Below are 22,196 nucleotides of genomic sequence, written 5' to 3' on the forward strand. Positions count from 1 at the left end.
CTAACTGATGACAGAATGGAATGTATCCCTAGTTGGCTGTACTCCATCCAGCATCATATCATCATACATATCTCTCAGCAAGAAATGCCTACCACCACCGTTATTAAAAAAAAAAAAAAAACAGAACACAACTTTCACAATTTCTCCCAAAAAAAAAAAATTCCCAAAACCACTAAAAGAAAATCAAAATTAGAGACACTGCTTGCGTAGTTCCTCCGTCCCAATAACAATCTAAAATATATTATTTATTTAAAAAAAAACTATTTCATTATTAGCGAAACAAGGAAGAAAATGTCTGGGGAAAAGCTTAAGAATTTGAAAATGGAGAGGAGAAGATTACCAGTGATTGATCGAATGAGCCTCATGCTTTCCTACTTCGCTGTTGCCTACCTGTTGCTTCTGCTTCTGCTCCTAGGGCTCTCTAAAACCCTGCAGTTTTCTCTCTGAGTCGCCTCTTCACTATCTCCTTCAAAACGCGCAGTCTCCACGCTTACAATCCGGCCGATGCGAAAGGAAACAGAGGGCTCCTAAGGTCTGGTTATGGATAAAGAGATGGAGGAGAAAAGTCGAAGAAAGGAAAGAAAAAAACATATAAAAAAAAACATAAAGGTATTTTGGGATTATAAAAGATTGAAGGGGTAGATAAAAAAAGATATCAAGTGAGGGAGCAAAATTCATTAACCTCGGTCCTATCATGGTATTGGGCCAAATTTCCTTTAAAAATTAAACAAGAAAAATGAGCCCAATCAAGTAGTGGACCATCCCAAACCCAAAGAGGCCCACAATGAGTGTCTGTGCTGAAAACTTGAAAGCCCATTTTCTGCAAGGGCGTCATATTAGGCGTTTAACCTTTTAAATCAACTATTAAACGACAAGTCGGTGAGCCAAAAACGGAGTCCTTTTGAGGTTGTCGAAAATGGCGATGCCGCCGGTGGCGCCGGAGGGCGGTGGAGCCCCAGCCCCAGCACAACCAGGAACGGACATGACGGGGATATGCTTTAGGGATCAGCTGTGGTTGAACTCTTATCCTCTGGATCGCAACCTCGTCTTCGATTACTTCGCTCTTTCCCCCTTTTACGACTGGACCTGCAACAATGAACAGCTTCGCATGCGCTCCATTCACCCACTTGACATCTCTCACCTTTCGTATGCTTCTTTTCTTTCTTTCTTTATTAATTTCTTTATGAATAATATTCTGTTAGTTTTACTTTCTTGGAAAATTATTGATTAGCTAAGAGCTTCTGATAATTGTTTTGATTTCTTTTTGGTTGCTTAGCTTTTTTTTCTTTTTTTTTGGGTTCATTCTCTGGTCGCTAACAAATGGGTGGGAATCCAACATTGATATTAGAATTTGTTGTTTTCTTTTTCCTTCTCTTTTTTTCGAAAACAGTACGATATAATATATTTAAGCTCATATATATAATTTTTTTTTTTTTTCACAAAGAAAAGATGTTGTGTTTCCTTGAGCTCCTTGACAACTAGAAGTAACTTTTAATTGTTCTATATATTATCTTTGTGTAACATGATATCATTTTGCTCATTAGTCACTTAAACCATGTTGGAATTAGTCCAAATGAAGATTTGGAAGTGATTGGTATTTCCACTTTGAACAATTTGTAAGGAATTTAGATTGTTTCCCATCATACTTCTAGTTGAAAATGGTTGAATAGCTTGTGTTATAGATGATATGACGACTTAAAAACACAACTATATTGAGATATAGCAGAATCCTCAAAACCTTGAAAAGAACAGTCAATTTGTGATAGGTGTGGATGCTGTCATTCAAACTTTGTTTACTTTAAACATCATACTGAAATACTTATATGAAACATGTTGAATATCATTTTGGTTTGTCTATGAACTACTAAAACATGGCGGACAAGAAGTTAAATCTTTTAAAAAAAAAAAAAAATTTTAAAAAGAAAAAAGAAAACTAATATTGGATTTGGACCAGAAATTTCATTGTTTTAGGCTGCTAACTCCAAGTAGTTGGTAGAAGGTAGAGTTAGTGATGCTAATTGTTTGTGTATTACAGGAAAATGACAGGCACAGAATACATGCTGAATGAAGTAATGGAGCCCCACCTTTTTGTTATCCGCAAGCAAAAGAGGGATGGACCTGAGAAAGTTACACCGATGCTGACTTATTATGTCTTAGATGGTTCAATTTACCAAGCACCGCAACTATGCAATGTTTTTGCAGCTCGAGTTGTTAGTGCCTTTTCTTGTCTGATTGAGTTTTTGTCTTGTTACTACTATCATAGAGTAATATTCGCATATAAGCATTACTGTGAAAATTGTTGAGCCTTTGTTTATGGTAATGTCATAAAATGACCCTGTAACTATAGGCGGTTAGACCTGTAACTAATTTTATTGTGCTTGGTAGTACTTGTTTTGAACTCCTGTTTAGAGTTGGTATTGTCATTTTCAAGTTTGGACTATATATGTCATACAATTGTTGGAGCCTGTCTTAGAAAGACTGTTGTCTTATTGCAGAATCTATTTATTAATATGTAATAGGAAAACTCAATGCTGTGTTTTGATAAACTATTCATGCTGCAGGGACGGGCTCTTTATTACATATCAAAGGCTTTTACCACTGCTGCCTCAAAGTTGGAGAAGATTGGATATGGTATCGTATCTGAGTGCTAATTTTGATAAATGCATGGGCTTAAAAGCAGTGTGTCTTTTTTCTTTAAAATTTTTATAAACAGAGAAAGCAGTGAGTCTTTCTTCTTATTAAGAAAAAAGAAAGAAAGAAAGAAGGCAGAGTATCTTTCAATAGCTGTGGTCTAATACTATTAGGCATGACCATGAAAACTGATGCAACGCTAAAAAATTTCTTCTATCATTTAGAATGCTCTCCTTCATGTGTGTGTGCGAGTGTGTGTGTGTATGTTCCACTGCTAGATATACACTTTTATGCCTTCTTTTGTATGACTATTAGCTTTATGTTCATAAGTTATATTTCCTTTTGTCATTTCGGATGCAGTTGATTCTGAAAACGAGAGTGTAGCCCTTGAATCAAAGGTTGGCAAAGAGGCAATTGATTTTAAGGAAGTTAAGCGAGTGGATCATATTCTTGCATCCTTACAGCGGAAGGTGACATTTTATAAAACTTAAAACATATATTCTCTATTATTCTTGTTCTCAAAAGAAATAGGTAATGGAATATGTAAAATACCAAAACTTAAAAAAAAAAAAAAAAAAAAAAATGTATTGGAAAATGTAAAGTAGGTAATAAATATCATTTTATTAGGGCGCCTATTCTTGTTTTTGTCCAAGAAATAATACCAAGAATGTAGATGCTTATTTGCTTGTTCACGTATCTTTCTCTGTGCTGTTACCTTTTTAACTCATTAAGATCCCAGCATAAAACTATTTCGTGTATATGTATGCAGAGTGAGTCTGAAGCTGTGAGTTTTAAAAACCACAATGCCACCATGTATATGTGACTGTTACGAAGCTTCTAACCTTTTTCTATTAGTGTTTTTAAATAACATTGTTACTTATCAAAAAGGTATATCTTATCATCGATACCGTTGTTGATGTCTCAGCTTTTGGAGTATGGCTAAAAATTGTAATGCTCTGCTGTGGTTAAGATGTTAAAAAAATCTATTACCAAGGCATTGACTTTATAACTTTGTTGATGCAGCTACCACCAGCCCCACCACCGCCACCATTTCCAGATGGTTACATTCCTCCTCCCACCACAGAAGCAGAAAATGCCCCTGAAACCCAGCAAGCTGGAGAGCCACAGCAACCTATCGTTGATCCCATAGTTGACCAGGGCCCTGCCAAAAGAATGAGGTTTTGAAGTATTTTTATCATTTTCGATTCTTATGGGCATGAACTGGATGCTACGTGAGGATCGTTGTGCAACATTTGTGTGATCTAACTTAAGAGTTTTTTCTGGTTTTTGTAAGATTAAGATCCATGTCAATTTAATGTAATTTCCCAAATGGGATAATTGAAGTTACACGTAAGTTTAACATCTTGTACATACATCAAACATGATTTTTGTCACTCTGTTCCAAGTGTCCGTCCTGCATTACAAGGACGATCAGTTACATAGCAGTGTTCTTACATGTTAAGTAAAATGGTAATTGCGATAGGTTTAATTCTGATTTATGTCTATATAAGACAATCTGTTACTCATTTTCATGTTTAGCAACTTTATTCCGTTCTGTTTGATGCTTCTCCCTGAGACGATCCACTCCATTCTTTTTCCCCAGCAGAGAAGATATCAATATCATCCCTCAATTAATTTTGAACTGTTCTAGCAAGAAGATAATAATATTTGCCTAGTTATGAGAAAAGGGTAATAAACAGTATTGAATTGCTCAATGCCGCAATCTTCATAGCAATTTCTTGACAGGAAAGGAAAGGAATGCTTCACTACCTTGCCGTTGTGGACGTATGTCCTTTAAATTGCCATTTACTACTCGAAAAGCTTTTATACCCTCAAAAAAAAAGAAGAAAAAAAAAAAAACTGTTGTGAGACACGTCTGCAATCAGGCATCTTGGTACGTTTACATAGTTTAGGATAGTGCATTTAAACCAATCCAAATCAGTTCAGAATCAAACATGATACTGTGTTTTTCAAATTTCCAATAAAACCAATTTGGATTGGCTATTGGTTTGCCAAACGACTACATAATGACAATGGACTATCGCAGTCATTGTCAATAAAAGAATTATGAAAAAAAAAAAAAAGAAAAAAAAGAAAAAAAAAAACTATCTGTTCAAAACATAACAACAATCTTTTTTGGGCGAATGAAAACATAACAAGAATCACGTTCAACTCCTTTACCACTTGGTAATTTTGCTGAAACGGAAGTACATGGTCACCCAATAATTCATGAAGAATATAAGTTAATAGGAATATGCTTTTGTGCTCGGTTGTTTACTTTAGATATTAATGAAAACACTGAAAGGAGCAAAAACATAAGTTTAGTGGCTGCAACTTGCAGAGGAATTAGCTTTACAGAAAACCATCACTCGTAATGACCTTTCCTTTTTCTCTTTATTAATTTTATTCGACAAAACAAAAAAGTTTGAACATAAAACGTCAACTTTCACGATTGCTGCCACTCACTTTTGTTGCTTGTGAAGCAGCAGGTAAGTTTCCCTTTTTATTTGTGTTCTGTATTTATTTATTTATTTTTTTTTTGGGCCATCCCTCTTATTAATATAATCCAATGATGAAAAGAACCGCAGAGCATAGCACAATGGTAGATATTTTAGTCTGCCGAACTTTCCGCCACACAAAAAAAAAAATAAAAATAAAAATAAAAATATTTATATTGTAGTGGTTTGAGATGATTATGCATTAGGAAAAAATAAGTTAAAATAGCATACGTGTCTATCTACCATGAGAAAAACAGGGAAATATTTTATATTCATTCTGTTCGGTGTCTCAGTGACTAGAAATACATTTATCTTATCCAAATTTACTGGACTTAGTAATGGAATTGTAAACAAAACATGAAATTTTCCATAAAGTAAAACAAAAACGGGAAGGTGATGTGGGTGATTGTGGATCGTGAAGTTGGCTTCTTGTACAGTGTGCCAATTTGACAGATAAAAATGAGATTTGGACCAACTTTAATAGAAGCCAAACAGCTAGCTCTCTGATAATAACCTTGCATTAGCAACCAACCACTACTTGCATCAGCGGCCAGAAAATCTCAGCATCTCTCTTTGTCCCACACCAAATCCATAGCAATATTTCGTACCCTACCATATGTAACTGGATCGGCCTCTTTCTTCTCCACTTGTAAGTTATATCAAAGAGAGCTCCTTTCTTTGCTCGCTACTTTATGATTAATTCGTCCTTTATTTCCTAATTTGAAACACATGTTTTTCCAATATCATCAAGTCGGTACCGTTAAATTTAGTTAGCCCTGCGTCCTAATCATATTACTATTTCCACATTCAGTTGCACAGATTCTACTGCATTATATATAAAGCAAAACTAGAGTTTGTGAAAGTTTTTACTGCTTGTTGTGACAGCTAGGGACCTGGGCTTCTAGATGGTGAAAAGTCCTTAACAAAACAAACCATTGATATTACACTTCAAAAACTTTGATAGTATGGAGGATATTATTAAAACTACTAATTATTTATTTGCTTACCTTATATTAATCACGTCGTCCAATATCTCTGTAAATTAATTATATAACACGTTGCACCATCGTAATTGTCATTCCAATGACTTTGAGAGAAGCATACGATTACGATCAGATTACTTTTTGAATTCATTGCGTATATCCATGCTTATATAGAATGCCGAAATTATACACGCTTTTGATGCGTTGGATTGTTTTTGTGATCAAATCAGCATATGATTTATGGGAATAAAACCAGCTTTCTTTTTGGGACAATTTAACTGCACGTATGCTGTTAATGTTATATGTAGGGACAGAACTTTCTAATTTTTTATTTTTATTTTATTTTATTTTTTTTTGGTAAAAACCTTAATAATTTAGTTGCATTCGAAAGTGGCGAACCAAATAGATTAATATGGAATATAACGCCAAGATAATATATATTATATTTTTTAGGATATATTATATTTTGAAATTTTTTTAATTACAATCAATATTTTCATAAAATTATAAAAATATAAATATGAAAATATTCAATTATAATATAAAAAAAACATCGAAAATATATAATATAATATATCCTAATTTTTATGTTCAAAGAAATAATAAAATAATTTTATTTTAATAATAAATTAATAATTTGTAGTCTTGTAAACAAAGTGGTCAGTATTAAAATGATATCATTCAATTAATATAAAGATACTTTCTTTTTCTAAGAAGAATATAGGTGTTCCTTATCCGAGAAACATATTGAAAAACATGATGATCATGTCATTAATAACCCGATCTAACAACAGAAAAAGGTTATTGCCCAAAAAAAAAGAAAAAAAAAATTCATGGTAATATATAAACTCTCTTTTCTATCCTAACCTTTTCGATGGATTAGGTTCAATCATTTTGACTTTTTCTAATCCTTATTCTCTTAGTTATATTTTAGGTAATAAAAGTATATAAATCGTCAATGTTTCATTAGTGCTTAACATTCACCTTAACTTAGAGACCTGTCCTATGTATCCTTATCCTTATCTAGTATTGGAGCAAACTGATTCAAAATTTCCTGAAAATTATCCAAAATGTGATTGATTGCCCGGTTCCAAGTGTTAAGTTTCCAATGAAGGTCCAAGGCGTATTTTCTTAAATTAATTTATTATCCAAACCCTACAAGATCTTTTTGTGATAATTTTGTTTATACAGTAAATGCTTAAAACAATGCCATTTGGATTCGACCAGTTTCTCATTCAAACATTAATTGCCATCGTCCTTTATATTTTGTTGAAAATTTTACCTTCGAAAGTAGAAAAATATTATTAAATGATTACGTGTCAAATTATATGGTGTACTTCGTAGTACGTTTGACCTCGACTCTCAACGCTGCCCCGACACATGTGACCATGACCATACGTGTACGATAAAAAATGATCCAATATCAACGTGCACAAATTTTCAATTGACACGTGGCAAATTCATGGTGGTTTTTGAATAATATCGGGAGGGGGTTAATCTTATTGAGGAGCAGAGGAAGGGCGTGGGCGCTTTCCTTAAACTGCAGTGGAAATAGCAAATTAAACGCCTGATAAGAACAACGCGTAAGGGGCACCAACTTGACTGGATGCCACGTAAAGTGGGCCCCTCTCTACAGAGAAGAGATTGTGACATCCCACGCGGTGCTGACTCAGTCTTGATTTGACAAAATATAAAATTTATGGTTTACAGTGGGACCCACAGACCCCCTAATTTTATCATAATTATAAATTTAGCTAAGGAAATTTAGGATTGGATTGTGGATTAATAACGTATTAATAACAATCTCTCTCTCTCTCTCTCTCTCTCTCTGTCAGTCCTCCTTTCTGTTTCCAACTTTCTTACTTTTACTTTGTTGTAAAATAATAATGTTAGTAGTTAGAGTAATGTTTTATGGATTTATTTGTGGTGATAAAAATATGGGAAAAATATTACAAAATAATAGTAAAAAAAAGAGAAACAAAACTTAGATTTTCAGGTAAGGACTTGGAACATCCGAATTCTCAGGGAAGGACTTCTCCGGCCAATTATAAATACCAACTCCAAAATGCTTCCAAAACTCACCCTATTATCGATTTTTCTTATTATTATTTTCTCTTTCTCTCTCGACTGTTATCTTGTCGTTTTCATTCACGATGACTATTCTCATTGAGCAGCTTCATGACTTTGGTAATTTTCCTATTTATTTTGTTTTCATTTTTTTTTTTTTTTTTTTTTTTTTTTTGGATTCCTTCTGTCATAGCTGTTCTTTTTATCCTTATTGTTCAACATGATTTCGTTTATTAAAAATTTCCCAGTTTTGTTCCTTAATGAAACAGGATTTGTTTCCAAGGTTTTTGTTAATAGTTATCTCAAATACACCATTGAACTATATTTGTTAATTTCTTTCTAACTCTAATTTTAATAAATTAAGATTTTTCTCTCTCAGTTCGGTAATTTTGATCCAAACATTTTTTTGTTTTTTTAATCTTTATACATAATTGGGAATATTTTCAGGAGTTGAAGCAGATGAAAAGAAGGTCCAAATAGATGAGAAAGAACTGGCATTGGATGGGGGATTTATGGTGCCAGAGACCAACTCATTTGGACACACGTTTAGGTTATACTCTTTTGCAAATATGCTATATTCCTATGAACCCTAATAGAACTCAATAAAAAACAAATCTACAAAGCACAATTATAAGAGATGCTGAATATATCATTAAGCCTATGACACTTTTCGATGTCTTATAGGCTAATAAAGTGTATAAGCCTAAGTATTATCATATCAGAAATTAACTCTTCACATGCATATATGAAAGCGTGCTCCATAAATAAATATACTATTATAATTCCTCTGATCTTGATTGTCCGACTATTTTTTGTCACATGCATTAGACCTGTATTTGGCGAGGGCCACATGCTGAAACATTTTCACTTCCAAGCTCTAACTCAGGATTTCACCCCCCCACACCCCCACAAAAAACCAAAAAAAGAAAAAGAAAAAAAGGGGACTCTGTACTATATATATATATATATATATAAATCCAACTGTGTAACAAAAACTTTACTGTCTATAATAATTGTTTCTGGATCAATAAGCAGCAGGCTTGTCAATAGAGCCAAGGTCCAGATAGAAGCCTGGGCTTGACTGTTTCTGGCCCGCAATGTCGTAGCCCTTGGGTCGGTCTGTTGTCCACCTTAATAATCTTGAGATTGAAACCCGGAGTCATAGTCTCAACCCAAGCCTGGTATAATTTTCTGCAGAAAAAGAATGAAGTTGGGTATTAATTGTTATTCCCTCTTGAACTTATTGGATTACTTATAAGAAAAAATATTAATGACAAAACAGGGATTATGATGCTGAAGGTGAGAGGCAACCCGGCGTGGAGAACTTCTACAGAGTTAATCACATTAACCAAAGTTATGAATTTGTAAGTAATAAGCTCTAAGGACTTTGAATTGGTGATGAATCTACAAATTTAATTAAGAAAAAAAGAAAAAAAAGAATGATGTGCTTATAATTTCCATGAAATGCAGGTGACGAAGATGAGGGAAGAGTATAGCAAATTGAACAGGGTGGAGATGAGCATATGGGAATGTTGTGAGCTTCTGAATGATGTGGTGGATGAGAGTGATCCTGACTTGGATGAGCCTCAAATTGAGCACTTGCTGCAAACCGCTGAAGCCATTAGAAGGGACTACCCTGATGAAGATTGGCTTCACTTGACTGGCCTAATCCATGGTATTTTATTACTTCAAATTTTGTTCTTTTTTGGTTGGACCTCTACGGATTAAGCTTAATATGATATGTTTTGAACTTGTTTTAGATCTTGGTAAAGTGCTTCTCCTTCCTAGCTTTGGAGAGCTTCCTCAGTGGGCTGTTGTGGGTAAGAATCACGCTCCATTTGCATCATTAATTTATTATCTGAAGAAAATACATATTTTGATGTTATTTTGTTATAATTTTTTCAACTTAAAACAGATCATTGAACAACAATATTTCAGGTGACACTTTCCCAGTTGGCTGCGCTTTTGACGAATCAATTGTTCATCACAAGGTGATTAGCAACCAAAAGAGTGAAAATTAAACCCAATTTTATTAGGCACAACTTTGAAATATATTTTCTGTTGGTTAATATTAATGAAATATGTGTTATACTGTCACTGCAGTATTTCAAGGAAAATCCTGACTACAACAATCCTGCTTATAACACCAAGTATGGAGCCTACTCTGAGGGATGTGGACTGAACAATATATTGATGTCATGGGGGCATGATGACTACATGTATTTGGTACATCCTCAAACCTTGAAATAACACTTGGAAAGTTCATATTAAAAACAATTGTATAATTATCAAGAAAAAGAAAAATTAATGTGTAATTGGCATGAGGCATTTTCAGGTGGCCAAGGAGAACAAGACTACTCTACCTTCAGCAGCTCTTTTCATCATTAGATACCACTCATTCTATGGTAAACAGAAAATTATAGAAAAATACTTCTTCTTCTTTTTAGAAAAAGACACTTTTCATGATCTATCATACTGACTGTGATGGAAAATACTGGTCTTGCAGCACTACATAGATCAGGAGCATATAAGCACTTGATGAACGAAGAGGATGTTGAAAACCTGAAGTGGCTCCAAATATTCAAGTATGAATTATTATGTTATATAATATTTTTATTAATTATTGTTACTGATGCAAATTTTTTATGCTTTGGTTCTGCTTCTCTGTTACTGAAAGTGCTTATGCTTCTCTGTTTGTATCTTGTATTTGGTATGTTGTACAGCAAGTATGACCTTTACAGCAAGAGCAAGGTTCGGATTGATGTCGAAAAGGTCAAACCGTACTATCTCTCCCTCATTGAAAAGGTATTTTATAATTCGTCTATTCTATCCATTTATAATTAATATAATATGTTATTGCTTGTGTTATCTCTGTTCTAAACGTATATACAACAATGTTGTTGCAGTACTTCCCTGCGAAGCTAAGGTGGTGAAGTAGAAGTTGTTAATAGTATTTGTGGATATAAGCTGAAGAGATAAAAGGCCATCCGGGAGTATTAGTGCTTGGCTGGCTGCGTTGTAGATCAGAATGACATTTGGAGCTTGCTGTTTTATCTTATTATTTGTTATGAAGTGATGTTTAGTTTGTCATCCATGTGAAATATTTTTATTCAGATTGCATAATAAAAAAGATCTGTCTTTTCTGTTTCATAAAACAATAAAATAATGATTGAGTTTTGTATTTTTTTATCCATATTGAAAAAATATCCAATATTTTTCCAGGTAAATGAAAGGAGTTAAATAAATTCGTTTCACATCCTGAAGGGAACAGTTAATTAATACTACTAAATAGAAGTAATTCATCCACAATTATCTAATATGTTTACTAGAAAAGATTTGCCAACAACACATATCAAATAGCATAAGAATGCTAAATAGTGCAAAACAGAGAAAGTATAACGCTTAATTTTATTTTTACTATTTTTTTTTTTTAATTTTTCTCGAATAGTAATGAAAAATGAAGTATAAGGATCATGGCCAAATTTGCAACATTAGCAATCATGGATTAGTCTAAAATGTTAATATATTATTTCATGTTCCCAGGGGATAACCAATGGTAAAAAAGAGCATTAGCTCTAGTTTGAATCCCCCCTAACATCAAAATTTATACATGGGACATCTAGATATTTTATCACAGACAAAAGTGGTTTTTGAAAAAATCCTTCTCTTGTAATTTTAAAAGGTTACCTGTTGTTTTTAATTTGAAATACTATTTTAATCAAATAATTAATTATTGTCGGTCCTATCTTAATATAGGATATAATTGTATATTCCATAAAATATATAACCGATTCCAATTCAGTCTAAAAGATTAATAGAGTCCAATTCTAACTTAACAAACATGATGAATAATCTATATGTAAGTGGGCCTCAGGAAAATAGGTGATGAAGGAATATTCGAGATATTAATGTTAATGTGAATGTTTTTTTTTCTTTCTTTTTTTTTTTTTTAATGTAAATTAAGAATTGACGTGAATGTTAATTAGTAAATAAGTTTATCCTCACGATCACAACGCACGTTGCAATCCGTGATAAAATTCAAGATTTTCAGCAGTTGACAGGGCCAATTGAAGCTTATTAGCTGGCTCAACTTCTCAATACTCCATCTAAAATTTAATACAAACATACAAAATTTAAGTCAGAAATGATCAAACTCAGTTGTATTTTATCCAAATGATAGCCTTTTAAAAATGATAAGAGGTTGTTCGAAAAATTGAAACTTTGACCTACTTGCCAACCAAAATTAAGAAATCAAGGTTTCAAAACACAGCAGCTGACAAATACAATTTGCTATAGTAAATCTTAAACTAGTTTCTCAAAGGATTGAGACCCGTAAATGTACATATAGGTCCACTATAAATACCTTATACCCGTACTATACAAAATCCATAAAGATAATCTTAGTAAGGTTTTGTTGTAACGTTTTTATCAGTCTAATTAGTTAGCCATGGCAGGAAACTCTGCTACAAAGTCTATCTTGGTGACCATCCTCATATTTGCTATGATTTTATCTCCATTGTCAACCTGCGATGCAGCTCGATTGTCTTATCAAGGTAAAATCACTACGCACCATACGATTTTCTTGGCAAGAAAGTAACATTTTTATGATGGATTTTGTTATTGATTTCAATTGAAATTTGTGTTTGCAGAGAGACCCATATGCCCTGCTTGTGTATGCTGCAGACCCCCTCCTCCAGGCTCTGCTTGTTGCCGTTGTTGTGCTGCTCCTATTGAAACTCAGCCTGCAGAAAATGGTTCTCCTTGAGAATATGCTTGATGTGTCGCCAATAAAATATTCCTAGCTAGCAAGGATGTGCTTTCTGACAGTGAAAGCTATATATATTTGCAATGAAAAATTATATGAATAAAAGAAGATTAATTATTTTGTATTTTTATTTTTTTTGCTTAAAAAAAAAATGAAGATTAATTATTATGTAACAATAATTTGCATCCTAACAGCTTAAGCTGTTAACACTGAAAGAAGATCAAAAGGATTTCGTGATCCTTCAATCAATATTTCCTGAGCGAGAAAAGGTTCTCTATTTCTAATATAAATCAAGTGGGCGAAGGAAAATAAATTACATTGTAAAATATGGTACAAACGATACGAATCAGAACTTATTTTTATATTTTCTCTATAATTTTCTTAGCCATGCTTACTACATTATACACTATTAAACGTCAACAGAATTTTTGTCTCTAAAAAATAAAAGATTTGTCCAAATTTTTTTTTTAAAAAATGAATAAATAATTGGCGGGCCTATTGAAACGTTTATTTTCTTGGGTTCAGATCCTTTAGAGAAAAGCCCATAATGGGGTATTCTTTAAATATGGTTTCCAGTGGTCCTGCGCTTTTGCAAATTCTCATTAGGCTTTTGTTTCAGAACAACGACATTTTTTTTTTTTTTTCCCCCTCTCTCTACCCTAGTTTCAAACTCGTTAATTCTCTTTTCAAACTGGTTAATACAAAGTAAAAGTGAATTATAATGTGAATAGTTGATATGTCATGAGATAGAGGCTGAAGAATAACACCAGAATATTTTAGCCAAAAAGAAAAACAGAATGGACTATTTTACCTTAAGGAGACATTAAAGTCCATCCAAATGCCATTTTTTTTCTTTTATTCTATATATATATATATATATATTAGAGTTAGTGACCCGAATTTTTGTTGATCCAACCCAAAAAGCTAGCGATGCGACTTATTTGGTAAAACTAATTTTGGAGAAAAATTTGAGGCTCTGTGGTGGAAGCGGAGGTAATTAGGGTTTTAGAATATCGCGCAATTTGCTCACCTTTGTACTAATTTTTTCGATATTGGATTTGCTTCTTCCTGCCCGTGATTTTTCCCGTCAAGAGTTTGCACGTAAATTGTGTGTTTGCTCTTCGCTTTCTTTGTTTCCGTTGCTATTTGTTTTTTTCCCAATTCCGTAACAAGATACATATGGAATAATTCTATGGTTATGATGCATCGTTTTTTCTTTGTTTGTGTGAGAAAAGAGATAAACCGTCATTTTTTTCATTGATATGCATGTATGCATGTAGACGATTATGATCATAAAAAGACTTTACCAATTTAACCGTTATTATCAACGGATTATCCAAAAAGGACAAAGCCCAAATGTTAGTCTGCATGCTGTACATTTACCACCCAACTATTTGTCAAGATCGGTGGCATAGCACACAAGAAAGCCATACGCATCGTTAGTGGAAATCGTTGCCAAATCTAGTACGGCCCATGGAAAAAAAATAAAAATAACAATAAAAATTAGGAAGCAGTTTCCTAAGATCATGCAACTTTTTCTATAAAGGAAGATTTCTTTTTTTTGATCATCTAGAAGGGAAGATTGATGGGTTAATCAAGCAACTCCGTTTGTTATGGGTAAGACACATGGTGCATCGAGATTCTATAAACACACGTGGACTATTTGGTTGTGGGTATAAAGACTTTCAAAATTATTAATTAATTAATATAACTTAGAGAAGACTTTAATTTACGACTTTTACAATATTAGATAATATATATGTCATTATTCTAAGTTGATTTTTTTCTTCTTTTTTTGAACCGAACCGAAAAATAAAATAAATATAATAGTTTATATAAAATACGATAAGATGTAAATTAATAAAGAAAATGTTTTTGTCAACGGCGCAAATCAAGTTGCCAAGATAGAAAATTGTGGAAGTCTTTGTAAAAGACTCATGATGTTGACGTCTTTCATTTTTTATTTTTTATTTTTTTATATTTTTTTGATAAATGTTGACGTCTTTCATTTGCATGCAGCAAAGAAGACTGACTGTATTTCAATTTTCAAACAATGAAAATCAAGATTTTTCTATATTCAAATAACACGGCCGGCACAGAAGCAAACCATGTGGAGATGGCGTATCAATGTAGATATATATAGATAATGTATTATAATATTTCTTGAAATTCTCTATAAATACCTTCTCAACCATGTGAGAAGTTGCCGTATATATTTTTCCTGTAAAATTAATTAAAGAGATGGCTTTGAGGTCGACAACTTTGGTTACCCTCTTCATCTTTGCAATCGTTCTGTCTCCATTGTCAACTTGCAAGGGAGCTCGATTCTTTTATCAGGGTATTTATACAACCCCATCACCGTTTCTTTGCATATATACTATATATTTACTATATATGGTTGTGATATTGTTAAGATAGAAGTGAGGGTATCTCATACACATTAATTAATTATTTTTTCTATTTTATTTGCTGCAGATACGACACCCATATGTCCTGCTTGTGTATGCTGCTATCCTCCACCTCCTGGATCTTGCTGTGAATGTTGTGCTGCTCCAGTTGAGACCACTGTCAGTGGTTCACCATGACACTGAATAACAGTTTGAATTAATAAAAGGATGTATGTGCTTTATATCACACTGTAAATAAATTGAAAATATACTAAAAAAATAGATAAATACCTAAATAAAGCATAATTAGTATGGTACCATAGTGAAATTAACATGGGAGTTCCTCGTACTGGAAAACCATGCATTCATGTAATTTCTATCATTAAATAAGATGTAAAAAATCAAGGTGTTATGGTATGTTCATATTAATTAACAGTTGTTATTGGATATAGATGAGTGGATTATTTGATTTTCCTATTAGCATTCATTAAATACTAATAATAATAAAACCCATGGTGTGCTAGTAAGGAGGCTAGCTCGACGCTCTGCTGAGCTAGCTATCTCATGTTGGGTCAAAGAGTTATTGGACTAACCCACCCCTAACATAAGCTAGCCCATTAACCATTTGACGGCCCAAAACAAAATGTGAAAGGAGAAAAAGAATCCACTTCAGCTGTTAAAGAAGTAGCAGTTGCCATGTCAGAAACCAACTTACCAAAATAAAAGAACAAAATTAAAGCACAGTGATATGCATTTCCAGTTGAGGAGGGAATGTGAATGGCCATGGGATATTTTCTTGCACTGGTATGGAAATATCTTCATTTATATTGTATCTACGGCCTCAATGATTCAGCTACGTGGGCCACATCACAATAAGTGACTGACAATGAAATGAGCGGACATCATGTCCATGGGCTCCCAATACCTTTAACTATTCTTTCACACGTAACCATGTTCTAATGAATTTGGAGAATATTGATCCAAAGCAATATGATATCCAAGTTGGCGATAGCCCCTTTTCATGTCCACAACTAATGCAATTAATATCTCATCGACAATCCTTTAATGGGGCATTTCCCTCTATGCATTTATTTTATTGTTCTTCCCCCAAGAAAAAAAATGTTCTCCATTTTTTGTTTCTTTAAAATTCACTCCAAACATTACTGGATGGGTATGGTATCTAGAGGCCGGAAGGCTTTGGTTGTGTGGTTTATGTTTGCAACTTTGTTGGGCACCTTGGCAAGCACAGAGGGGTTAACAGTTTTTGCTGCAGACAACAACTTTGTCAGTATTCACAATGGTAATGGTAATAGAAGGAAATTGGATGATATAGCCGGTAAGTTTACTCTTTGCCTTGCTGCTACTTAATGTAAGCATCCAATGCTTTGTTAATAGTTTACCCGCTTTACATTTTGCATTAGAAGTAGTCCTTCTACCAGATACGGCATATGGTTATGTTATATACTTTGTTGGCCAAATGTAAACTTAACATAACAACAAATTCAATCTGAATATGAAAAAGAAATCAGAGTCCTTTTTAGCAAAACGAAAATGAAACAACAGCTTTAAATGGTTCAATTTTGCTGACAGGAAGTGTTTCTATACAATTCTAGGTTCCATAAGTATCGATTGTGGGATAGCTGAAGATTTCAGCTACATCGACAGGACGACTGGGATCCCTTACATTTCAGATTCTACTTTCATTGACACTGGAATAAACAAGGTCATTTCTGCCAGGTTCATTTCTCAAACTCTTCAAAGGGCACTTTTGAATGTAAGAAGTTTTCCTAAAGGAAAGAGGAACTGTTATACCCTTAGACATCCTGAAGGCAAAGCGACCATATATTTGATTAGGGCTTCCTTCATGTATGGGAACTATGATGAATCTGATCGGTTGCCAGAATTCAGTCTCTATGTTGGTGTCAATTTTTGGGACACTGTCAAGTTTGACAATGCATCCCATGTTGTTATAAGGGAGATTTTACATGTACCTTTGATGGATACAATTGATGTTTGTCTCTTGGACACTGGCTTGGGAACTCCTTTCATATCAGCATTGGAGCTGAGACATTTCCATAATTCCAGTTATAGAACTCAATCTGGATCCTTGGTTCTTTTCAAACGGTTTGATATTGGTTCAACAACTAATCGAATAGTCAGGTATATAACATTCTTATTATTACTCTTCCAGAAGGGGAAAGAAAAAAAGAAAGTAAATAAACAAATAAATAAATCAAGAAAAACTGCTGTGACTGATTAGATGAGATGACCCAGTTGAAAGCTTTAGAAGCTTGTGCCCTGCATTTGGAGCGAAGTCACTAGGCCACCCAAGGATGTGCTATTTCTGTAAAAACAGAGGATAGTAGCTGAAAATTCTACCTCCAATGTGCAAAACAGGCTAATAAATGGCAAATTACAGGTCACCATATATAACTAATCAGGATGGACAATGTAGGTATCAGGTGATTCAATATCATAGTTGATATCTACTAATTCAGATTGTACCTCTGTGATCTTAATATCTAATAATTGGGGTTGTACTACTGCGATCAACTTTTAGTTGTTTAATATGGTTGTTGATCTACAACTTATTTCGAAACCAATATGCTTTCAAGTTCATTCCTAACATATATGTATATATATATATATAGATAGATTTTATTTTTCTTTTGTATATCATACTTTGGTGACGTGATACATTTGTAAATGTGATAGATATAAAGAGGATGCTTATGATCGAATGTGGTTTCCTTACAACATTCCATCTTCTGTCTCAATTAACTCCTCTTTTACCATTGACTCGCTGAATGACAATGAATATAAACTACCATCAACGGTTATGAAGACAGCTATGAGACCATTGGATGTTAATGACTCCCTGGACTTTGAGTTGGATACCGGTGATCCTAGTTTAGAATTCTATGTGTACATGCATTTTGCCGAACTTGAGAAGCTGCAACGTAACCAGCATAGAGAATTTGATGTTGAGCTGAATGGGAACATTTGGGCAAAATCTATTGTTCCAGAATATCTGCACTCTAAAACTATATTTACAAATGATTCTGTGCGAGGAACCAAGCTCAAGTTTTCTCTTTATAGGACAATTAATTCTACCCTCCCTCCCATTCTCAATGCTATGGAGATATACCTAGTAAAGGATTTCTTACAGGAACCAACAGATCAAGAAGATGGTATGCTGTAAACTTGCATTTCTTTGTTGTTGTTATTATCCTGAAATCATATATATATATATATATGAGTATATATCTCTTATTTGAATTTTGGATGTCTTAGTTAATGCTATCAAGGATATCAAGTCGAGCTATCGTATAGTTAAAAGCTGGCAAGGAGATCCATGTGAACCAATGCGATACTCTTGGGATGGCCTAAATTGCAGTTATAACGGTTATGAGTCCCCGAGAATAACCTCCTTGTGAGTATGTGTAGTTTGACAGAAAAGAATCCAGCTTCTGGCAGACAATTAACTTACATTCATTCTCTCAATTACAGGAATCTGGCATCAAGTGGATTGACTGGCCATATATCACCTTTATTTTCCAAATTTACGACATTAGAATACCTGTGAGTACAAGTTAGTAACAATAAAAAATAATGCCATATCAATGCATTATCACATTAGACAGGCTCTTTTCTTAAACCATTCTTTTTTCTTTTTTTGCACTGGAAAGTTTTTGAATTCTTACCTAAGCAATTGAATGCAATCTCCTTGCAGGGATTTATCAAACAATAGCTTAACAGGAGAAGTTCCTGACTTCCTTTCGCAATTGGTCAACTTGAGGGAACTGTAAGAGATTAAGTAATGTAGTTATAATGTTATATTCTTTATTGTAACTAAAACTGCTCACCTGCATTTAACATGTTGCTACAGGAATTTATCACGTAATAAACTCTCTGGTTTGGTTCCTGCATCTCTCATGGCCCTATCAAAGAACAGTTCATTGACATTGAGGTTTTTTATTGACAACCCAATACTACATCTTGCTTTTCTTTATCTCCCTAGTTTCCTTTCCAATTTGTCATATTTCTCTAACTTGACAAGTATCCAATGCTAGTTTGGATGGAAATGTGGACCTTTGTCTGACTGCACCATGCAAAGAGGAGAAGAAGAAGAAGAAGAATAATATTGTTGTTCCACTAGTTTCAGCCCTTGTTCCATCACTAATCATCCTGGCTGCTCTAATTATTATTTGGCGCTGCAAAACAAAACAAAGTATACATCAAGGTTTGCATTATGACACTAATATTGACTGTTCAAAACTTACAAATTGCAAAATAAAGAAGTACCCTGCATCTTATTGTCTTACTTGCAACTCAAAAGATATGCCTTTCTTGAAGATTTATATATATATATATATAATATACATTTTGCAGTTGAGAAGTATATATGGAAAAGTTTCAATAAGATTTTGTGACGCTTACTTTTATGGGCTATGCTAACATAAGTTGCAATGGAATTTCTAGGTCAAGCAACAGTTGTAAAATCACACAAGAGAGAAGGACTACTGAAGTCAAACAATCAACAATTTACCTATTCTGAAATAGTGAGTATGACAAAAAATTTTCAGTCATTAATTGGAAAAGGAGGATTTGGAATGGTATATCATGGCTACTTGAATGATGGAACCCAAGTTGCTGTCAAAATGCTATCCACATTGTCAAATCAAAGCTCTTCGCAGTTTCAAAATGAGGCATGCTTCCAAACAGCTTGATATTCATCTTCATTTTGTACTGAAATTATGATCATAACAATAATTCTTTTAGCAAAAATATTATTGATTTGGTTATTTATAGCTGTTATTTTTTTTCCAATTACAGGCTCAGCTCTTGATGCGAGTTCATCACAGGAATTTAGCTTCCATTATAGGATACTGCAATGAAGGCGGAAATATGGGAATAGTTTTTGAATACATGGCTTATGGAAACTTAGAAAATTATCTATCAGGTATCATTCACGAATATCAGAAAAACATTTTACAACTTGATGGCCTACACTATTTATGTTTCTTTTTTTGTTAAAATAAGCAAAGAAATACAGCAACGAAAATTAAACATCAGCATCTGATTTGAAATGTTGTGTTTTTAGATAAAACAAAAGTCCTAAGTTGGAAAGAGAGACTTCAGATTGCAGTTGATGCAGCACAAGGTGAGAAAGCAGAATACTATTGAGGTTATATATTCAATTCTGATCATTGCCAGCACGAGATGTTAAAAGAAAACTAACATATATGCCAAGTTGTACACATGCAGGGCTAGAGTACCTGCATCATGGTTGCAAGCCACCTATAATTCATAGAGACGTGAAGACAGCAAACATCTTATTGAACAAAAATCTGCATGCTCAGCTAGCCGATTTTGGTTTCTCGAAATTGTTCCCACTGGAAACTGTTAGTCATTTATCAGCTACTGTAATTGGCACAGTAGGCTACCTTGATCCAGAGTAAGTTGTTGTGTTGTGTCTATCTTACATCCTTGCATATATACCATATTCATTTTCAGCATTTGGCAGTCAATTAACATGGCAAATGAGATACCAAAATAGAAAATCTTTAATTCTGAACCCGTGAAACTAAAAATGTTTCACCAATGCAGGTACTACATTTCCCAAAGGTTGACTGAGAAAAGCGATGTGTATAGTTTTGGAATAGTGGTATTGCAACTAATCACAGGCCACCCTGCAGTTATAAAAAGCCATGACAACATTCATATTGTTGAATGGGTTCGTCCAATCCTCACAAGAGGTGACATAAGAGATATTGTTGATCCGAGTCTTGAAGGAAATGTCAACAGTAATTCTGTCTGGAAGGCACTCGAAATAGCAATGGCATGTGCTGGATCCAAGTCCATTGAAAGGCCAACTATGAATGATGTGGTGGTGGATCTAAAGCAGTGCTTGGAGATGGCAAATGATATCAGACACACTTGGGAAATTGGAAGCCAAACCATGCAATCAATTGATTACTCCGGGGCAAATTGTACGGAGCTTGAAATGGGTCCCCCAGCGAGGTAGTAGTCAAGGACTGCACAACTTGTATTGTATAGTAGTAGTCTGCTTAATTGGAAACCTGTTGAATGGCCTATTTTATCAAGTACTTATAAAGCTTTTTTTTTTTTTTTTAATTGTTTTTTGTAACTCAATGAAAACAATTTTTCATTTTTATTTTTTGAAAAATAAGAATAAACAACAAAATATGAGTATGGTGCGGAAGACAAAGATTGCATTTTGGAAGCTTTTTATTTTAGTCTTAACTCGTGAAAGGCTCATTAATGACACCGTAGCCGATAGCTACAAAAACCAATCAAAACCTTCCGTGTCATATCCCCCATGGTAAGGAGATCAGGCCCATCCAATACGTTTTGACTTTTGACTGGGTCAGTTGGTCCTGTCACCTTCTGCTGTGGAAATTAAATTCAAATTTCATTTATAACTTTTTCTTTTTCGTTTTTTTTTTTTCCAAGCCACTTTACGTTGTTAACAATTTAAATTTTGAATTATAACTATAAATTAAAAGGCCTCCTTGCTAGCATAAGTTGCCTTGCCAACAACTTTCTTCAACTAGTGATATGAAAAAGTTAATATCTTATAATTTTATTAGTCGAAAAATTAATATAAATTAAATAATATAATTTATTCAGAATTAATAAAATTATATATAATAAATTAATAAAATAATAATATTTTTATTTTTAATAATACTATAAGCATCAAAATATTTAATAAATAATACATATTAATTATTGACCAATAAATATTAATAATACTAATAATACTAAAAGATAAAAATTAATTTTTGCCCGTCATAGCAAAATAATAATAATAATAATAATAATAATAATTCGTGGCCAA

General features: G+C 33.4%; 3 protein-coding genes across 5 annotated transcripts; all 3 read left to right on the forward strand.

Annotated features, from left to right (window-relative positions):
- Window positions 1-852: 852 nt before the first annotated feature.
- LOC107424632 (mediator of RNA polymerase II transcription subunit 6) lies at window positions 853-4,191 on the forward strand. The gene is made up of 5 exons (XM_016034476.4): window positions 853-1,146; window positions 2,036-2,210; window positions 2,562-2,631; window positions 2,992-3,101; window positions 3,655-4,191. Exons 1-5 carry the CDS (start codon window positions 917-919, stop codon window positions 3,814-3,816), a joined length of 747 nt encoding a protein of 248 aa, XP_015889962.2. The 5' UTR covers window positions 853-916; the 3' UTR covers window positions 3,817-4,191.
- A 3,904-nt stretch (window positions 4,192-8,095) lies between these two features.
- LOC107424630 (inositol oxygenase 1-like) lies at window positions 8,096-11,360 on the forward strand. The gene is made up of 11 exons (XM_016034475.4): window positions 8,096-8,299; window positions 8,627-8,729; window positions 9,462-9,543; window positions 9,650-9,854; window positions 9,940-9,999; window positions 10,118-10,170; window positions 10,283-10,405; window positions 10,515-10,584; window positions 10,686-10,764; window positions 10,903-10,984; window positions 11,086-11,360. Exons 1-11 carry the CDS (start codon window positions 8,266-8,268, stop codon window positions 11,110-11,112), a joined length of 918 nt encoding a protein of 305 aa, XP_015889961.3. The 5' UTR covers window positions 8,096-8,265; the 3' UTR covers window positions 11,113-11,360.
- A 3,756-nt stretch (window positions 11,361-15,116) lies between these two features.
- On the forward strand, window positions 15,117-21,547 carry LOC107424624 (putative leucine-rich repeat receptor-like protein kinase At2g19210). 3 transcript variants are annotated; one of them, XM_016034470.4, is made up of 13 exons: window positions 16,271-16,667; window positions 16,945-17,491; window positions 18,047-18,522; window positions 18,626-18,764; window positions 18,842-18,913; window positions 19,065-19,136; window positions 19,221-19,301; window positions 19,405-19,574; window positions 19,814-20,040; window positions 20,168-20,294; window positions 20,436-20,495; window positions 20,600-20,789; window positions 20,942-21,547. In XM_016034470.4, exons 1-13 carry the CDS (start codon window positions 16,397-16,399, stop codon window positions 21,357-21,359), a joined length of 2,850 nt encoding a protein of 949 aa, XP_015889956.3. In that variant the 5' UTR covers window positions 16,271-16,396; the 3' UTR covers window positions 21,360-21,547. The 3 variants fall into 3 exon arrangements, 2 of the variants coding, with proteins under 2 accessions (XP_015889956.3, XP_015889957.3); XM_016034471.4 differs by lacking the exons at window positions 16,271-16,667; window positions 16,945-17,491 and adding an exon at window positions 17,590-17,793; XR_007238500.2 differs by lacking the exons at window positions 18,047-18,522; window positions 18,626-18,764; window positions 18,842-18,913; ... (6 more) ...; window positions 20,600-20,789; window positions 20,942-21,547 and adding an exon at window positions 15,117-15,282 and having other exon boundaries at window positions 15,420-16,667; window positions 16,922-17,061.
- Window positions 21,548-22,196: the final 649 nt, after the last annotated feature.

This window comes from Ziziphus jujuba, chromosome 1, assembly GCF_031755915.1.
Source record: "Ziziphus jujuba cultivar Dongzao chromosome 1, ASM3175591v1".
Lineage (NCBI taxonomy): Eukaryota > Viridiplantae > Streptophyta > Magnoliopsida > Rosales > Rhamnaceae > Ziziphus > Ziziphus jujuba.